Below are 16,740 nucleotides of genomic sequence, written 5' to 3' on the forward strand. Positions count from 1 at the left end.
AAGAGAATTAATGTATATTAAAAGAACAAGTGTTTTGGATTTCCCAATAGTAATGTATTGATAATTATTCACAAAAGTAATACATAGTAGCAGTAAAGCTTTGACTTGGGACTTATTTCATTATAGTTCCTATACTGTATTCAAATTTTTCTTATAAAATTTATTTTACTCTGTGTGTGTGTGTGTGTGTGTACATATGTATATTATAATGGTAAGGACACATTATTTACGTAAGGGTCTGTCCCAGTACTAACATCAGTATTCATATTAAAATGTATTTATCAATTCAGTAGGATTCTCTGCAACCATGCAGTATATGAGAGTATTATCTTGGGTAATTATAGCTAAATATTAAATGTAGTCAACATTCAAAATTTAAAACTATATATGACTTAAATGATAACAAAGAAGAATAAGAATAAAGAGAATAGCAAATTTGTTTTTTCACTTTCTTCTTTCTCATCTTCACTCAAAGGCTTAAGAGAGAGAGTGGATGGACTGGAAGTTTGGGGTGAATAGATGCAAACTATTCCTTTTGGAGTGGATAAGCAATGAGGTCCTGCTGTATAGCACAGGGAACTATATCTAGTCACTTGTGATGAAACATGATGGAGGATAATGTGAGAAAAAGAATATATATATATATATGTATGTATGTATGAATGGGTCACTTTGCTGAACAGTAGAAATTGACAGAACACTATAATCAACTATAATTGAAAAAATAAAAATCATTATATATATATATATAAAATTATTGTATAACTTTTTATTTCTGCTTAACTTTACAGTCCAGAAAAGGCTATGAAAAGACTGTGATTGAAATCAATACACCGAAAATTGATCAAGTACCTGTTGTTGATGTAATGATCAATGACTTTGGTGATCAGAATCAGAAGTTTGGATTTGAAGTTGGTCCTGTTTGTTTTCTGGGCTAAGATTAGGACAAAGAACATATGAAATCAACAGAAAATATACCTTGGTGCCACCAACCCATTTTATGCCACATGCAAGTTTTGAATAAGGATGGTATAGAAAACAACTTGCTACATACGTGTACCAGTTAGGAAGTATGCCTTTGTGGGGGCAGAATCACATGACAAAAGCTTTGAAAATCATAAAAATATAAGATAGTGTGGCTGAGATGGAAACAGGCCTTCTTCTTGATTCCCGATTTTCATCTCTCCTTTCCCTATTTGGATTTCTTTGGTGCTGTAGAAAAAAAGAGAAAAATATATATTCATAAAAGATATGGTGCTCATTCCCATCCATCAAGGATGTGCTAAAACAGTGTGTTTAATAAATTGTAATTATTTTATGTACAGTTCTATACTGTTATCTATGTGTCCATTTCCAAAACTTGCACGTGTCTCTGAATTCCATCTGACTCTAATTTTATGACAATTGCAGAACTATGATGGCAATAAATATATGTATTATGAAAAAATAAAGTTGTAATTTCTGATGACTCTAATTCCCTTTCTTTGATGAATAATAAAATGCCTTTGTATATATTGATGTTGAAGAGTTCAGTTATTTGATATCGCCAACAAATTTCTCAGAGGGCAACAACCTGGAAGATTTTTGGAAGCACACGCCAATCAACTCTTCTCTACTGACCATTAATTTTGCTGAATTTCAGCCAAAAACATCACGCATATTGATGCTTTTAATCAATGCTATACCTCAGTCTTTTTTTAGATTCCAGGATTTCACAGGATACTTGTATATATGGATAAGAAGCAAGTTTATATTTTTGGACAGGAAAATATGTATGAGAAGCTATTTTAACAAATTGATGCCTCTGTCAAGCAAGCAATCAGATGTACACTTTTTATACTACCTTATCTCAATTCATCGTTTTCAGTGTGCTTCAACCATTCAGGTTAATAATTAAAAGATGGAGACTAAGCAATTATTTATGGATTTGTTCATTTTATATTTTTAATCAATCAACTTCTTGAATTTGATTCTAAATTGCATATTATAATAGTCTCCAAATATTATTTTACCTGCACCTGCCCAATAAATATTATTTCTTTTCTTTCAAGATAATATCAGACTTATTTGACCTACCTAATTGCTAAATAACATATGGGTGGACTGTTACTAACAAGTGCTTGTTTTAAAAGTCATACTTACTAAAAACAAAACATTTTTTTTCACTAAGGCATTTTCTTTCAGGTAGCTTGAAATAGTAAATTTTTAAAATTACAAATTGTATCTATTTTAAGTAATATATGTAAGACTTGAAAATAAATGTTTTATTATTTCTTATATAAAGTGTTAAATTAATTGATGCCAGATTTCACTGGAACATTTTCAACTGATAATTTATCACAAAAGAGCATACCTGTAATATTGAAATTAAAACGTGAACATTTGTCATTCAGAAGTTCTTTTATTTTTGAAATCAAACTTGTAAATGTCCTTTCAAGAAGGGAGATAATGAATCGTATAAATAAACTCAAGTCTTGTCTACCTGGATTGGTCATTCTCTTTCTTAAATAAGTTTTAAATTACTCTCTATTGCAGAAAATACTTTCAATTCTATTTCGTGACCATCCAGATTAGATTAGTTTACACTTGATGAAAAAGAATATTATCTTTCAGGGATTAGTTGTTTAAATTCTCTACTTGTCTAAAATAAAAACATCACATGGTAATACTCTACTGACAAAATAAATATAGGTTATATTTTAAATGTCAAATGAATATTTTTCATAATTAAACATTTTACAAACATATGTTCATAATTTCAGTGTTAGAAATATTCCCACAATTTTTATTTGAAATACAGTCTCTAAATCATAGATAAAAAAACAATTTTTTTGGAAGAAGAGTTCCATATCTTAGACCATTTGCTGTAATGAATGCATGGCAAGGAGGAGATATCTTGCATTTTGACCTGCACTGGGGAGGCTGCATTATTTTCATCCCTTTAGACAAAATGGCTTCAAATTTGGCACTCAATAGAATTAATGAATATATAACTAAACTACCTACCCTTGTCCATTCCTTTCATGTACAGCTATGGTTTTCTGCATAGTATCAAAAATTTTTCTCTCATAATTGATTTAATCTGGACCAAAGGAAGCTCAGCAGAATGGAAAAAACATATTACATTCTGGTCCTAGCCCAGCACATATAAATTAGTCATGTGTAAATTATGGAGAATAATATTGACCTTGCAGGTATGGGTAAGTCCCAGACCTGATGCACATAAAATTTGGTATAATTATCTTTTAGAAAGAAATACAAAATTACAAATAAAAAATTTAAAAGATACTATTTAGAATAAGTAAAGATATTACAACAAATTCTTAATTTTAAAAAAAAGGACCCATGCCAAAAGTATCAGAACATCCAGGAAAATATCAATGTTTTAACTAATTCTCTAAAGTACTTCTAAAACATTTTTATCCTATGTGTTTATACACTTATATTTTTGGCTGCAACTCTGAGTGCCTCTTCAAAAGAGAATTTTATAATTTAAATTTCTTGTTGAAAGAATAAATTTCTCTAACATGTTAGATTTAAAAATGTGTTTCCTAGTATCGATAGCTTAGAGATGCTTTAGTTTTATATCTGTTATTGGTAAGTATTTTTAAATTGGGGGGTTATTTTAAATTCAGGAAAAGCTCTTTTACATTTCCTTTGTATATGCCTTATAAGTTTGTGAGACTTTTCCACAGAATAACCTCTGATTCTGTACATTTTATATCTCGCATCTCCTCCACTACCAATAGATTTCAGGTTCTGGGCACCATAAGACCCATGCATGCTATGGTGTAAATTCTGTCCTACCATTTTCATTATCATAACACAGTGGGTATAGGGTTATTCCAGGAAGAAATTTCTATACTGGGATTACTGACATTAATTATACATAAGTATTAACTGCAATTCATGTAATTATATCCCACCACGTAAACATATTCCACAGACCCCACATAAATGAATCTGATTAAATTTCCTCCTTCCTGACTCCTTCTACACCACCCAACACAGACATAGAGAAGTTGGAATGGAAAGACAATGTTTTCCACTGACCATAGTTAAAGAATCTTTGGCAAATTTTACCAATCATATGACCATATGAATATGTTTCTAGGAGATTTCTAAGGTATTATATGGTGCCTTGGAAAAAAGAATTATGAAGCTTAAGCTTTATTAGTTTCAAGTAAATATCTTCTGCAAGCTGGATAATGGCAAAATAAATGAGTTAAGAGCCTAGCGCACTAATATACTCTAAGACCTAAATAAATAGTTGCTGCTGCTCTAGATCTCCTACTTGTCATATCTTTGCCTTAACCTGAGTTCCTTTTCTAAAACACAGCTAATAACGCATTACCTACCCCACAGAACTCTTATGAATATTTATTTTTTAAAGAGTAAAACAACAAATTGCATCATAGAGTCCAAATCAACAAAACAGACTCACACAAAATAGAAGATTTACAGAGATTCACAAAGGATAGCAAAAAAGGGCAGTGGCTTATATGCCAGATCCACATTCATTAGACAGAGCTTCTGAGGTCGCTTTTCACCAGAATGTCTTTTGAACTCGAGAAGGATGAGTTTAGCAGGTTTTAGGGTCTCTGAAATTCTATATTTTTTTAGTCTCATGTCTTCTTATTGGTCATTTAACAAATGATTCCTCAACACAGTTGCAACCCAGAGGCCCAGAGTTTGCAAAATCATACACAGTTTAAAATCTTTCAGAATATATCCTGCTAAAAGCATTGCAAGTTCAGTTATCACTACATAGGGAACCCCTGAAGTATCCTCATTTATTTTCTATCTAGTAAGTACATCACTCAATATTTAAAAGGAGATTGGTCAGGGTCAAAACAGAGGGAGAAAAGAGTTACAGACCCACTGTTAATTCTTCCCTTCAAAGAATACAAATTGAAATAATTTCAGAAATATATCATGTTATAGTAAGTAGAACTTACAATAACCTTACAATGGCTTTTCTCCCTATAATCCTATTTATATGAAGCCACACAAATACACTGATTTCTATTTTTAAATTACTTCTGTTTCTATGGCTAGATAAAGTAGGCCTTTTTTCTATAATGGAAATATTTGTCTTTTTGTCAAAACTGAAGAGCCAACCCCACGTCCCCAGAGTAAAACTTATTCTATCGACAACATGGGGCACAAAGTAAGTTAATGAGTCTATTGGCTTAATCACCATCACACTGGGGTCTCTGGTATAAATAAAATGTTTTTCTGCTATTTTTTAATCTCACTGAGGGAAATGAATATTTCTAAGGCACAGAGAAACTTTCACCTGAAATGAGATGCATTTTTGTGCCCAACCCTGAGATGGCCAGACTGAATTAAATGGAACAAAAAGTCTTCCAAGAAAGGAAGTGATTTGCGCATCACTCAGATCAATATGGTGGAAAGTACTGTGTAACCAGTTCCTTAATAAGATGGGTTTTGGCATCTTATCTATTTCAAGAAAATAAAATGAATGAAAATTGTTATCATAGCTACCTATCTATTAAGTAAAATATATTTTAAAATCTCTGAATTATATTTTTACATAAAGTTTATTAACTATAAACAAAGTTCACATATTAAATACCATTATTAGCTATAGCTACATCATTATAGATATTTTTTACATCAATCCTGAGAGAAGTAAGAGTGGAAAAAGAAAAACAGTGATAGTAACAACAACATTAGAAAAACACTAACAGTATTAACTAATGAGAAGTGGGAAAGTGATATCACTAGGTGAATACTTTTTCTTATTTTAGATTTTTGACGAAATAGTGAAAGTCCCAACAGAATTATTTTTCCATTATGTGGGAGATCGCTCCGACCCCTGGACCCACCACCTCCCTCCATCCTCCTGCCCTCCCCTCAAAGGACAATTTGAATGAAGAAATGACAATATTTTATAATACGGGCAGCACACTCTTAGAAATTGTAGCCATATCTTTTTAGATCCACTTCCCAAAGTAATGGAAATAAAAATAAACAAATGAGACCTAATTAAACTTAAAAGCTTTTGCATAGCAAAGGAAACCAAAAAAAAAAAAAAAAAAAAGACAACATATGGAATGGGAGAAAATCTTTGCAAAACAAGCGACCAACAACAAGAGATTAATCTCCAAAATTTACAAACATCTCATACAGCTTTATATATTAAAAAAAAAACCCACAACCCTATCAAAAAAGGGTCAGAAGATCTAAATAAACATTTCTTCATAGAAGACCTACAGATGGCCAAAAAGCACACATGGCAAGATGCTCAGTATCTCTAATTATTAGAAAAATGCGAATCAAAATTACAATGAGGTATCACCTCACGTCAGTCAGAATGGCCATCATCAAAAAGTCTACGAACAATAAATGCTGGATAGGGTATGGAGAAAAGGGAAACTTCTTACACTGCTGGTGAAAACATAGGTTGGTATAACTACTGTGAATTGTAGTGTGGAGGTCTCTTAAAAAACTAAAAACAGAACTACCATATGAACCAGCAATCCCACTCCTGGGCTTCTATCCAGAGAAAACCATAATTTGAAAGGATACATGCGCTTCAGTATTAAATGCAGCATATTTACAATAGCCAAGACGACTTAAATGACCTCCTAAATTTAAAAAGCAACCTAAATATCTATCAACAGAGGATTGGATAAAGACGATGTGGTATCTAGATAACGTGGAATACTTCTTAGCTATAAAAAAAAAGAACAAAATAATGCCATTTGCAGTGACATGGGTGGACCTAGAGGTTATTATACTGAGTGACGTAACTCAGAAAGACAAATGCCATATGAGATTGCTAATATGTAGAATCAAATAAAAATGATAAAAAGAACTTATTCACAAAACAGAAACAGACTCAGATTTTGAAACCAAATTAATAGTTACCAAAGAGGAAACGTTAAGGGGAGGGATGGATTGGGAGGATGGGATTGGCATATATGCACCACTGTATACTAAATCCATCAGTAACAAGGACCTCGTTTATACCTTGGGGAAATCTATTCAATACTCTGATAGCCTATATGGGGAAGAATCTGAAAAAGAAGGGACATACGTGTATTGTATATATGGCTGATTCACTTTCCTGTACACCTGAAGCTGATACAATATTGTAAGTCACCTATGCTCTAATAAAATTTATTTTAAAAATATTCCAGCCTTTAAGAATATATATCATAGAATAATAGAAAAGAAACTTCATTTCTGCTGAAATCTGAAGAGCCAACAGTTCTCAGCACAATAAGTGACACCTGGCACAACACTATCAACCAAATGGTGTAACTATGAAAAAAAGTATCTGGCTACAAAAGATCAGAACATTGCAGGCACTCAATATATACTTAAATGTGCAAGCAATGGAATGAAGAAATCATCCCTAAATGTCCTCTTTGTTCTGCCCATCAAAGTCAAACTTCCAATCGATGGATTGTAAACACTGCTTCTACTTTATGACCCACCACTTACTCTCCAAGCCAGTACAACTGAATTCATTCCCTGACTGTACTGAAACTTTTCAATATAACAAAACTGGAAATTCATCAAATCCAATGTGCTTTGTCTCAGAGATGACAACTCCTTGTATCAAACTGCGCTCCTAATCTCAGTTAATGATGCCTCTTATCCAAAAGTCACCTGGGCCAAAATAGTCATTACAAATTGCTCTATTTCTGCCAATTCTCCTTCCTAAATATTTTTCACCCTTCTTGCTTCCCCTCATCTTCTTTACCACGGCTTACATTTGGGTAGAGATGACTTTTCACCACAAAATTTTAACAGCTTCCTTTATGATTTCTAGCAGATATTTTGTATTCCCAAACCTAATCACCTTACTGAAGAAAAAGCTCTATGAGAAATGCAAATGCAAACTTCCGCTTATAAAAAGGCTCAGTGGCTTCCCGTCACCAACAACACTCTCTTTTCCATTGCTGTTTGTTTTACTCCATACAAACAGTATCTCTTCGTGACCTCCTCTTCTCTCTCGCTTTCTGTTCAGCACAGGCACATCACACAAAATGGAAATAAGACCGCGATCGCATATTCATTGTGAACAAACGCCCTGATGTATAATATTCCATTCTGTGGTATCACATTTCATTTTAGAAAGTAAGTTGCATGGTATCCATTAAACTGATAAATAATTTACTCTTGAAGACACTACTCAATAAAATAAAGATCCAGGGCCTTAAACTGCTGAGCAAGAACCTCTGAGATGCTCCCCTGACTATTTTTCTACACTCAGCCTTGAATGAATTTTAATTAAAGAGCAGCCTTCTTGGGAGTTCCCATAGCGACTCAGTGAAAACAAATCTGACAGGTATCCATGAGGAAGAAGGTTCGATCCCTGGCCTTGCTCTGTGGTTTAAGGATGCAGCTTTGCCCTGAGCTGCGGTGTAGGTCGAAGATGCGCCTCAGATCTAGGGTTGCTGTGGCTGTGGTGTAGGCCAGTGACTACAGCTCGGTTTTGACCCCTGGCCTGGGAATATCCATATGCCGTGGGTGCAGCCCTAAAAAGACAAAAAAAAAAAAAAAAGTTCACTCTGTTCTCACAGGTCTGAATGTGCTGACTTGACATGGCACTATGAGTTCAATATTAAGACCCTAAAATCATTCCATTGCAATGCTCTATCCAATTTAAATTTAAAAAATGGAAACGATCTAAAGAAACACTGTTAGAAAATTGTTTTTTTTTAAAGGTATAGTATATTTGTAGATTGAATGATAAAGTTGGTAAAATCAGAGTTAGAAGTTTTAATGACATGTTGTTCCTGACATATTTCTAAACAAGAAAAAAATCTTAAAATCTAGGAAACATCGACTTTTTTTTTGGCCGCGCCCATGGCATGTGGAAGTTCCTGGGCCAGGGATTGAACCAGTACTGCAACTGCTGCTTAACCTGCTGTGTCACAAAGGAACTTCATAGGAAACATCAACTTTTTTTTTTTTTGGTCTTTTCTAGGGCCGCCCCCATGGCATATGGAAGTTCCCAGGCTAGAGGTCTAATCAGAGCTGTAGCTGCCGGTCTATGCCAGAGCCACAGCAATGAAGGATCCGAGCCACTTCTGTGACCTACACCACAGCTCACGGCAACGCCAGATCCTTAACCCACTAAGCGAGGCCAGGGATCGAACCCGCAACCTCATGGTTCCTAGTCGGATTTGTCAACCACTGAGCCACGACGGGAACTCCTAAAACATCAACTTTTAAGGTGACTTTTCCTATAGTTAAGATAAATGTAGCTTGAGCTCTGAGTGTGTGTGCATGTTTTAATCATTGCATATCATTCATTAGGAATAAGCTTTACAAATATATCCATCCTGTATTTAGCAAAAGGCATGACAATTAGTCATGTCCATATAAATTCTCATCTGTAACAAAAAATGATGAATCATAAAATAAACACCCTAAGTTAAAAACAAAAGCTCATCAAGCTAATTCTTGTAACATTAATTCAAATAAAGCATGTGAAGGCCAGCTCAGTGATAGTTTAATATACTGGTGTCAGTTATTAATTATATAATATTTCTCATTAAGAAATGTTCACAATGGTGCAAGTTACATGCATTGGTTTTTTTTTTTTTTTTTTTTTTGGTTGTTTGGTTGCTTTTTGTTTGCTTGTTTGTTTTTTCTGCTTTTTGGGCCACACCTTTGGCATTTGGAGGTTCCCTGGCTAGGGGTCTAATCGGAGCTACAGCTGCCAGCCTATGCCACAGCCACAGCAATGCAGGATCCGAGCCATATCTGCGAGCTACACCACAGCTCACAGCAACACCAGATCCTTAATCGACTGAGTGAGGCCAGGGATGGAACCTGCAGCCTCAAGTTTCCCTAGTCAGATTCGTTTCTGCTCACCACACCGGGAACTCCGTTACATGCATTGTTATCTGAAGAATTAGGACTTCTCATGTCTCCACACTGTTGTCGTTTGTTGAAGACAACAAAAAAAAAAAGCTTATGTATACACGTAGATCTTTGGAGAATGACAAGCTCTAAAGATCCGAAGGGAGACAAAGAAGACATCATTTCTGCTTTATCCATTCCTTTTAACACACTATTTTTGCCTAAATTTAATGGTTTTTGTTTTATTTTTAATTTTTTTCCAGTTTTATTGAGATATGACATAAAAAGCACTGTCTAAGTTGAATGTGTACAGCCTAATGTTTTGACTTTATCATCATGAAATGATTACCACAAGTTTGGTGAACATCCATCATCTCATACAGATAAAAAATTAAAGAAATAGAAAAATATTTCCTTGTGATGAGAACTCTTAGTGTTTACTCTAAATAACTTCCATAGATAGTATACTGCAATAGTAATTATATTTATTACATTGTACGTCATATCCCCAGCATTTATCTGATAAAGTTTGCACATTTTGACCGCTTTTCATCCAATTTTTCCTCCACCACCCCCACTTCTGGTAACCACAAATCTGATCTCTTTTTCTACCGGTTTCTTTCTTTCTTTGCTTTTTAAGTATAATTGACCTCCAACACCAAGAGAGTTGTAGCACACAGCATAGTGAGTCAGTATTTCTATGCTGTACAAAATGATCAGCAGGATATATTTAGTTACATCTGTCACCATTCGAAGACAGTTTCAATGTTATTGAATATATGCCCCGGGCTGCACATTACATCTCCATGACTCATTTATTTTGTAACTGCAAGCTTGTACCTCTTGGGAATTCCCGTCATGGCACAGTGGAAATGGATCCGACTAGGAACCATGAGGCTGTGGGTTCGATCCCTGGCCTCGCTCAGTGGGATCTGGCGTTGCTGTGAGCTGCGGTGTAGGTCACAGACTCGGTTCGGATCTGGTGTTGCTGTGGCTGTGGTGTAGGCCGGCAGCTGCAGCTGTGATTGGATCCCTAGCCTGGGAACCTCAACATGCCGTAAATGCGGCCCTAAAAAAAAAAGTTTGTACCTCTTAAATCCCCTCACCTATTTTATCCATCCCCTCCTTCTCTCTCTTCTGGAGCCACTTACTGATTCTCTGTTTTAACGAATGCTGTGTCTGAGAGGAGCTCTTAATGAACAAGACAATTTTTCTAAGAAAGTTGAGTGAAAGGAAGGGACATTGTATGTATTAACATAGACCTAAAAATGGGAAAATTTCCTAATTACCTGACGAGAGATGTTTTAAAATAACCTAAGACTGCAATCCTTCTATCCTGGACACACTACTCATGAACATTAAGATCTTCAAATATTTAAGATGTTATCTTCATTTCTTGTTACTCTTGACCATTAAAGGATAAAAGATAATTCCTGTTTCCACTGTTGTTTATATGTGAGTATGCTTCCTAGTCTTGTTTGATAAGATCCCTCCCTCTTAGAAGGGCACATTCTTTTAAAACATTTGTAGGAATAATTTAGCTTAGAATGGAAGACAGGTATAAGGAAGAACTATGAATTTGGTGGAAACCCAAGGAGCTTGACAGAAAAATATTTAATCTCCCTTTATCTTTGACATACTCTGGAACTAGAGCATGTGTGAAACTTAACTAACCAAAAGACCAAGATTTTCTTATGTAACCTCTTAGCTCTTTCCATAACAAAGAGCCAGCTGCTTTCCTTGGCAGTGAGGTATCTTTGGTTTTATGCTTTAAACCAATCATCTCAAGCAAAGACTTTTTATTTTTGTGAAATATTTTACTGTGCTCACATAATTTAGAGAATGTAATTTAACTTTCCTTTCTTAGAATCCCAATAACACCAGATATATTTTGACGAATTGATGAAAGAAAGTACTTAAGGAAAGTTTTCATTTGAGCCATTAAAAAATCACTTTAAAGGGATTTCCTGTTGTGGCTCAGCGGTAACAAACCCGAACAGTATCCATGAGGACACAGGTTTGATCCCTAGCCTCGCTCAGTGGGTTAAGGATCCAGCGTTGCCATGACCTGTGGTGTAGGTCACAGACATGGCTTGGATCCCGAGTTGCTGCGGCTGTGGATTAGGCCAGCAGCTATAGTTTCCATTCTATCCCTAGCCTGGGAACTTATAGGCCGCAGGTGCAGCCCCTAAAAAGAAAAAAGAAAAAAAAAAGAGAAAAAAGAAAAAAAAAAAAAGAAAAAAATCACTTTAGAAGTATCTCTGAATGTGAATTCCTGCTGTGGCTCAGTGGGTTAGGGATCTGGCATTGCCACAGCTTCAGCTGGGATTTGATCCCTGGCCCAGGAATTTCCAGATGCCATGGGTGTGGCCAAAAAAAGAAAAAAAAAAAAAAACTCTGAAGGAAATAGCAAAAGTTTATCTAAATGCTTCTCAAAAAGAAAAATAAAGTTGGATTCTTCCCTACCTCTTTTTTTCTTTTTTCTTTTTTAGGGCCGCACCTGCGGCATATGAAAGTTCCCAGGCTAGGGGTCAAATCTGAGCTACAGTTGCTGACCTACACCACAGCCACAGAGACACAGGATCCAAGCCGTGTCTGCAACCTACACCACAGCTCACAGCAACACCAAATCCTTAATCCACTGAGCAAGGCCAGAGATGGAATCCACATCCTCGTGGATACAAGTAGGATTCGTAACCCACTGAGCCACGACGGTTGTGGATTTTAAATCATTCCTACTTCTGTGCTCTCACCCATATCTCCTACCTTCTATACCTTTTCCCATCTTTTATACTCAAATGATGTTTTTTATTACAATCCAGCTTTCCTTTTACCAAGCTTTTATTTTTATTAGAGCCTCTGATTACTCCAGTGCACAAAGCACTTTATTAAAATTTTTAGATTCCTACAATATAAACATATATTCTACACAATTTCATCTCTTTGAGGTATGGTTCTTCGTATCATATACTTCTCTTTAATGAATGTTAGCTTGGTCTATCCAATGAGCATGTCAAGCATGAATTCCACAGAGCCTAAACATTAGTCTAATCATATAGTAGGTATGTTATGGATTGAAGCGTGTCCTCCAAAGACTCATATGTTGGACTCCTCACTCCAATCCATCTCAATATGATCTTATTTGGAGATTAGGTCTTTAGAGAAGTCATTAAGGTAAAATGGAGCTACGAGGGCTGGGCCTCACCGAATAATACTGATGTCTTAATTAAAGAAAAAAGAAATGTGAACACAGAGACAAATATGCATAGAAGAAAGACAACCAACTGCAAGCCTAGAGAGAGTGGCCTGGAACACATCTTCTCTTCAAACTCTCAGAAGAAAGAAACCACCTCCACTTCGAACTTCTGTCCTTAAACCACTCGGTGTGTGGCACTCTGTTAGAAAAGCCTTCGCAAACTGAGAGTAAGTGTCAAATAAGTATTTGTATTTGGTGAATTGAAGAGATGAAAGACTCAGAGCAAACTCATCATTCTATGTTCTTAGAGAAGAGAAATTTTGACTGAATTGCTGGAAACAACATTTCTGGATCACACACAATATTTAAAACAAGCTTCTAGTGTTTACCAATATTAAACTATTTACCAATAAACTAATTAAATTATATACCTTATATTTTAGATCTGAGGGAAGGAAACAGATAAGATGACCGGAGTAACGCAGGCTGTTTTGCTCTGGGCAATGATAAAATAGTGGTCGGCAAACAGGAGCTAAATGTAAACGAACTGTGTGAAATTAAAAATCAGATATATGTATGATGTATAAAAGTGTAATCAGCTGGAGTTCCCCTCGTGGCGCAGTGGAAATGAATCCAAATTGGAACTATGAGGTGGTGGGTTTGATCCCTGGCCTCGCTCAGTGGGTTAAAGATCCAGCGTTGCCGTGAGCTGTAGTGTAGGTTGAAGATGTGGCTCGGATCCCATGTTGCTGTGGCTGTGGTGTAGACTGGCAGCTACAGCTCCGATTCAGCCCCTAGCCTGGGAACCTCCATATGCGGTGGGTACAGCCCTAAAAAGACAAAAGCCAAAAAAAAAAAAAAAAAAAAAAAAAAAGAGGGAGAATCAGGGAGACAGACATTACTTATTATTCCTCTGGGAATACAGTGGTGCCTGAGAGAGACATACCTTCCTCACCTACGAACCTTTAAAGGTAAGTATATTTATTTAAAATGAGGGGGTTCCCTTGTGGCACAGCAGGTTAGGATCCAGCCATTTTCCCTGCAATGGCTTGGGTCTCTGCTGTGGTGTAGGTTAAATCCCTGGCCCAGAAACCTCCACATGCTGTGGACATGGTCCAAAAAAAATGGATAATAATAAAAATAAGAAGCAGTTAATTTTGTGATAGGCAAAATATAGGAAGCCGAGGCGATCTATGGCAAGCTGCTCGCCTTGATGAGGAAGGTGCCTGAGTAAATAGCATTTACCATGAGACCCAAAGCATGGATAGAAATTTTCTATCAACAGTGAAAGAGATAAAGTTTGTTAAGGAAAGATAATGATTACATCATGAATCTAGGCAAAAAAAAAAAAAAATCTTGAAAGACAAACAAGAGTACTATACTTCTTCTTTTAGAGTGTGATTAAAAATGTGTTGGGTTCTTTAAAATTTTTCTTCTTTCTTTGACCATATCAACCTGTTTTCTGGCATCGTTCTGAAACTTTCTGTGAAACAAGCTGGAGTGCCCACAGCTGCTGCCCAACCTGGCCTGACACATAAGAAACAAGGAAAAAGATAGCAAGACATGCCTCAGAGACTCACTTGAACTTCTGTAGCGACGAGCAACACAGTCTGACGGCCAAAATTGAAAACCCAAAGCAGGACCTCGGAGATAAAATGATACCAGAAATAGAAACAAGCAATCATCAAGAGAACGATTTAAAGCACCTGCTGATGATTCAGTCTCACAGCTGAAGTCAGGCAGAAGAAAATTCAATATTGCTCAACGAAGTAAATAAAGTATTGGGGACAATAAAATCCCAGGGCCTAAGATAACAATAGTATGGACGTCTGCAGATGCTGCATGACAGATGCACTCGGCTGCCACAGCAGAGGTGGCTGCAGAGCTATACACCAGCTTGGAGCATCGTAAACCATTCAATTTAGGCAGACTCATTCCCAGGACAGGGTGATTTGGGCAGTTATCCCTACCTTCTGTTCTTTGGGGGAGCCCTTCTCTGCTGCCAGCAGTCGCCTGGGCAGTGAGTCTTTGAGCCGGGGGAGCGGTTTGCCAGACAGAGCTGAAAAAAGCCAGGAGATGTGATTCCACCATAAGCAGGCCTTAAATTGGCCTGATCTCCAAAGCCATCTAAGGGATATCAAGATGAGCCACCTGCAGAACTATTTGCATAATAACACCTAGCACTCCTGGGAGAAATCATTAAAGAGATTAGAGGAGAAATCCGAAATTGGGCCCCAAAGAGCCAAATCTGGCCTTCCTCCCTACGTTGTTATGCTGCCTTGTGTACATCCTTTTGAAAGCTTTTTAAATTAGTTGCTAACCTTTAAAAACTCAAATTTCTGGCTTCTCTCGACCACTTGGAGGTTCTTTCCAAATGTGAATAAGTGCCTCTGCACCCTTGTGATGGGGGCTCGTATCCTGTGACTGGCTGGGCCCTCCAGGACTCCCTGTTGGTTGGTATCCTTATACCTTATTTGCTTCACGTGGGTTGGGGCATTCAGGTGTTGAAGTCCTCAACCCAGGACTAATATCTTGAACGAAAAGAGGCAAAGGAGGATGGAGATTAGAAAATATTGAGAGAGAGGGAATTCATTGTCCAGGAAAAAAAAGCAAAGGCCTAAAACAGTTATATTAATAAATTCAGACGTAATTGGGAGGATCACTCACATATCAAGGAGAGTCAGATCTCGTGAGACAGATGTAAGAGACAAAGCACAGCGATGAAACAGGTGATGTCATGGGGTGGTTTATCCTCTTTTACTCAGAACAGGGAAGGCAGCGAAGAACCCAGGGAGATTCAATCAAAGTAAAAGTCTCTATTACTTCACTCTGGCTGCCATAAGAAAATACCATTGACTTTGTGCCTGAAACTTATTTTCTTGGGAGTTTCTGCCATGGCTCAGCAGTTAACGAACCCCACTAGTATCTATGAGGACTTGGGTTCAATCCCTGGCCTTGCACAGTGGGGTAAAGATCCAGGGTTGCCATGAGGTGTAGGTCATAGACATGGCTCAGCTCAGATCTGGCGTTGCTGTGGCTGTGGTGTAGGCCAGCGGCTACAGCTTCTATTCAACCCCTAGCCTGGGAACCTCCATATGCCATGAATGCAGCCCTAAAAAGACCACAATATATATATATATATTTTCTCACAGTCCTGGGAGGAAGGATGCCACCTTGATTGGTGTCTATGAGGGACCTCTTTCTGCCTTGCTACCTTCTCTCTATGTCCTCACACAGTGGAAAGAGAAAGAGCAAGCTTTCTGGTGTCTATTCTTGCAAGGTCACTATCCCATCACAAGGGTCCTACTTTTGTGACCTAAACTGTCCTTATTTACCTACAAAATGCACCATCTTCCAATGCACATTGGGAGCTAAGATTTCAGGATAGGAATGAATTTAGAGCAGGGGAATAAACAGTCTCCATTGAAGCTACCCTGTACAAAGCTACCCTCTCCCACTTGACCCCACATGAGGCATCATAATGAAAGTTAGAGTAGTCAGGTTTCTATAGAAAAATAGAACCAATAGTGAGAGAACTGAGAGAAACAATGGCATGAGTTCTCATCCAAGTCCAAAGCTTGAGATGCAGGAGTTTGGATGGTCTAAGTTCTAGTCCAAGGCCAGGAGAAGACTGATACTTCAGTCCGTGCAAAGTGAAAGTCAGCAAAAGATTCATTTCCCCTGAGCCCTGATGG

At 36.9% G+C, this 16,740-nt stretch overlaps 1 protein-coding gene and 1 long non-coding RNA gene across 4 annotated transcripts in view; one reads left to right on the forward strand and one right to left on the reverse strand.

Moving 5' to 3' along the window:
- Positions 1-2,482, forward strand: part of COL11A1 (collagen type XI alpha 1 chain) — a 203,299-nt gene extending 200,817 nt beyond the window's left edge. Inside the window, 1 exon segment of the mRNA XM_001929372.7 lies at positions 792-2,482. Within this exon segment, the coding sequence (XP_001929407.6) occupies positions 792-938 (147 nt within the window). The 3' untranslated portion in view covers positions 939-2,482.
- Positions 1-15,748, reverse strand: part of LOC110260367 — a 34,618-nt gene extending 18,870 nt beyond the window's left edge. The window contains exons 1-3 of one of the 3 annotated variants that reach the window (XR_002343558.1): positions 14,626-14,992; positions 1,055-1,212; positions 853-934 (exon numbers count right to left, since the gene is read on the reverse strand). This is a non-coding gene — a long non-coding RNA (uncharacterized LOC110260367). Of the gene's footprint in view, positions 1-852; positions 935-1,054; positions 1,213-14,625; positions 14,993-15,015 lie in introns of those variants that run through there. The other 2 variants (XR_002343557.1, XR_002343556.1) reach the window with 2 other exon arrangements.

The sequence above is a fragment of the Sus scrofa genome, chromosome 4 (genome assembly GCF_000003025.6).
Source record: "Sus scrofa isolate TJ Tabasco breed Duroc chromosome 4, Sscrofa11.1, whole genome shotgun sequence".
NCBI lineage: Eukaryota > Metazoa > Chordata > Mammalia > Artiodactyla > Suidae > Sus > Sus scrofa.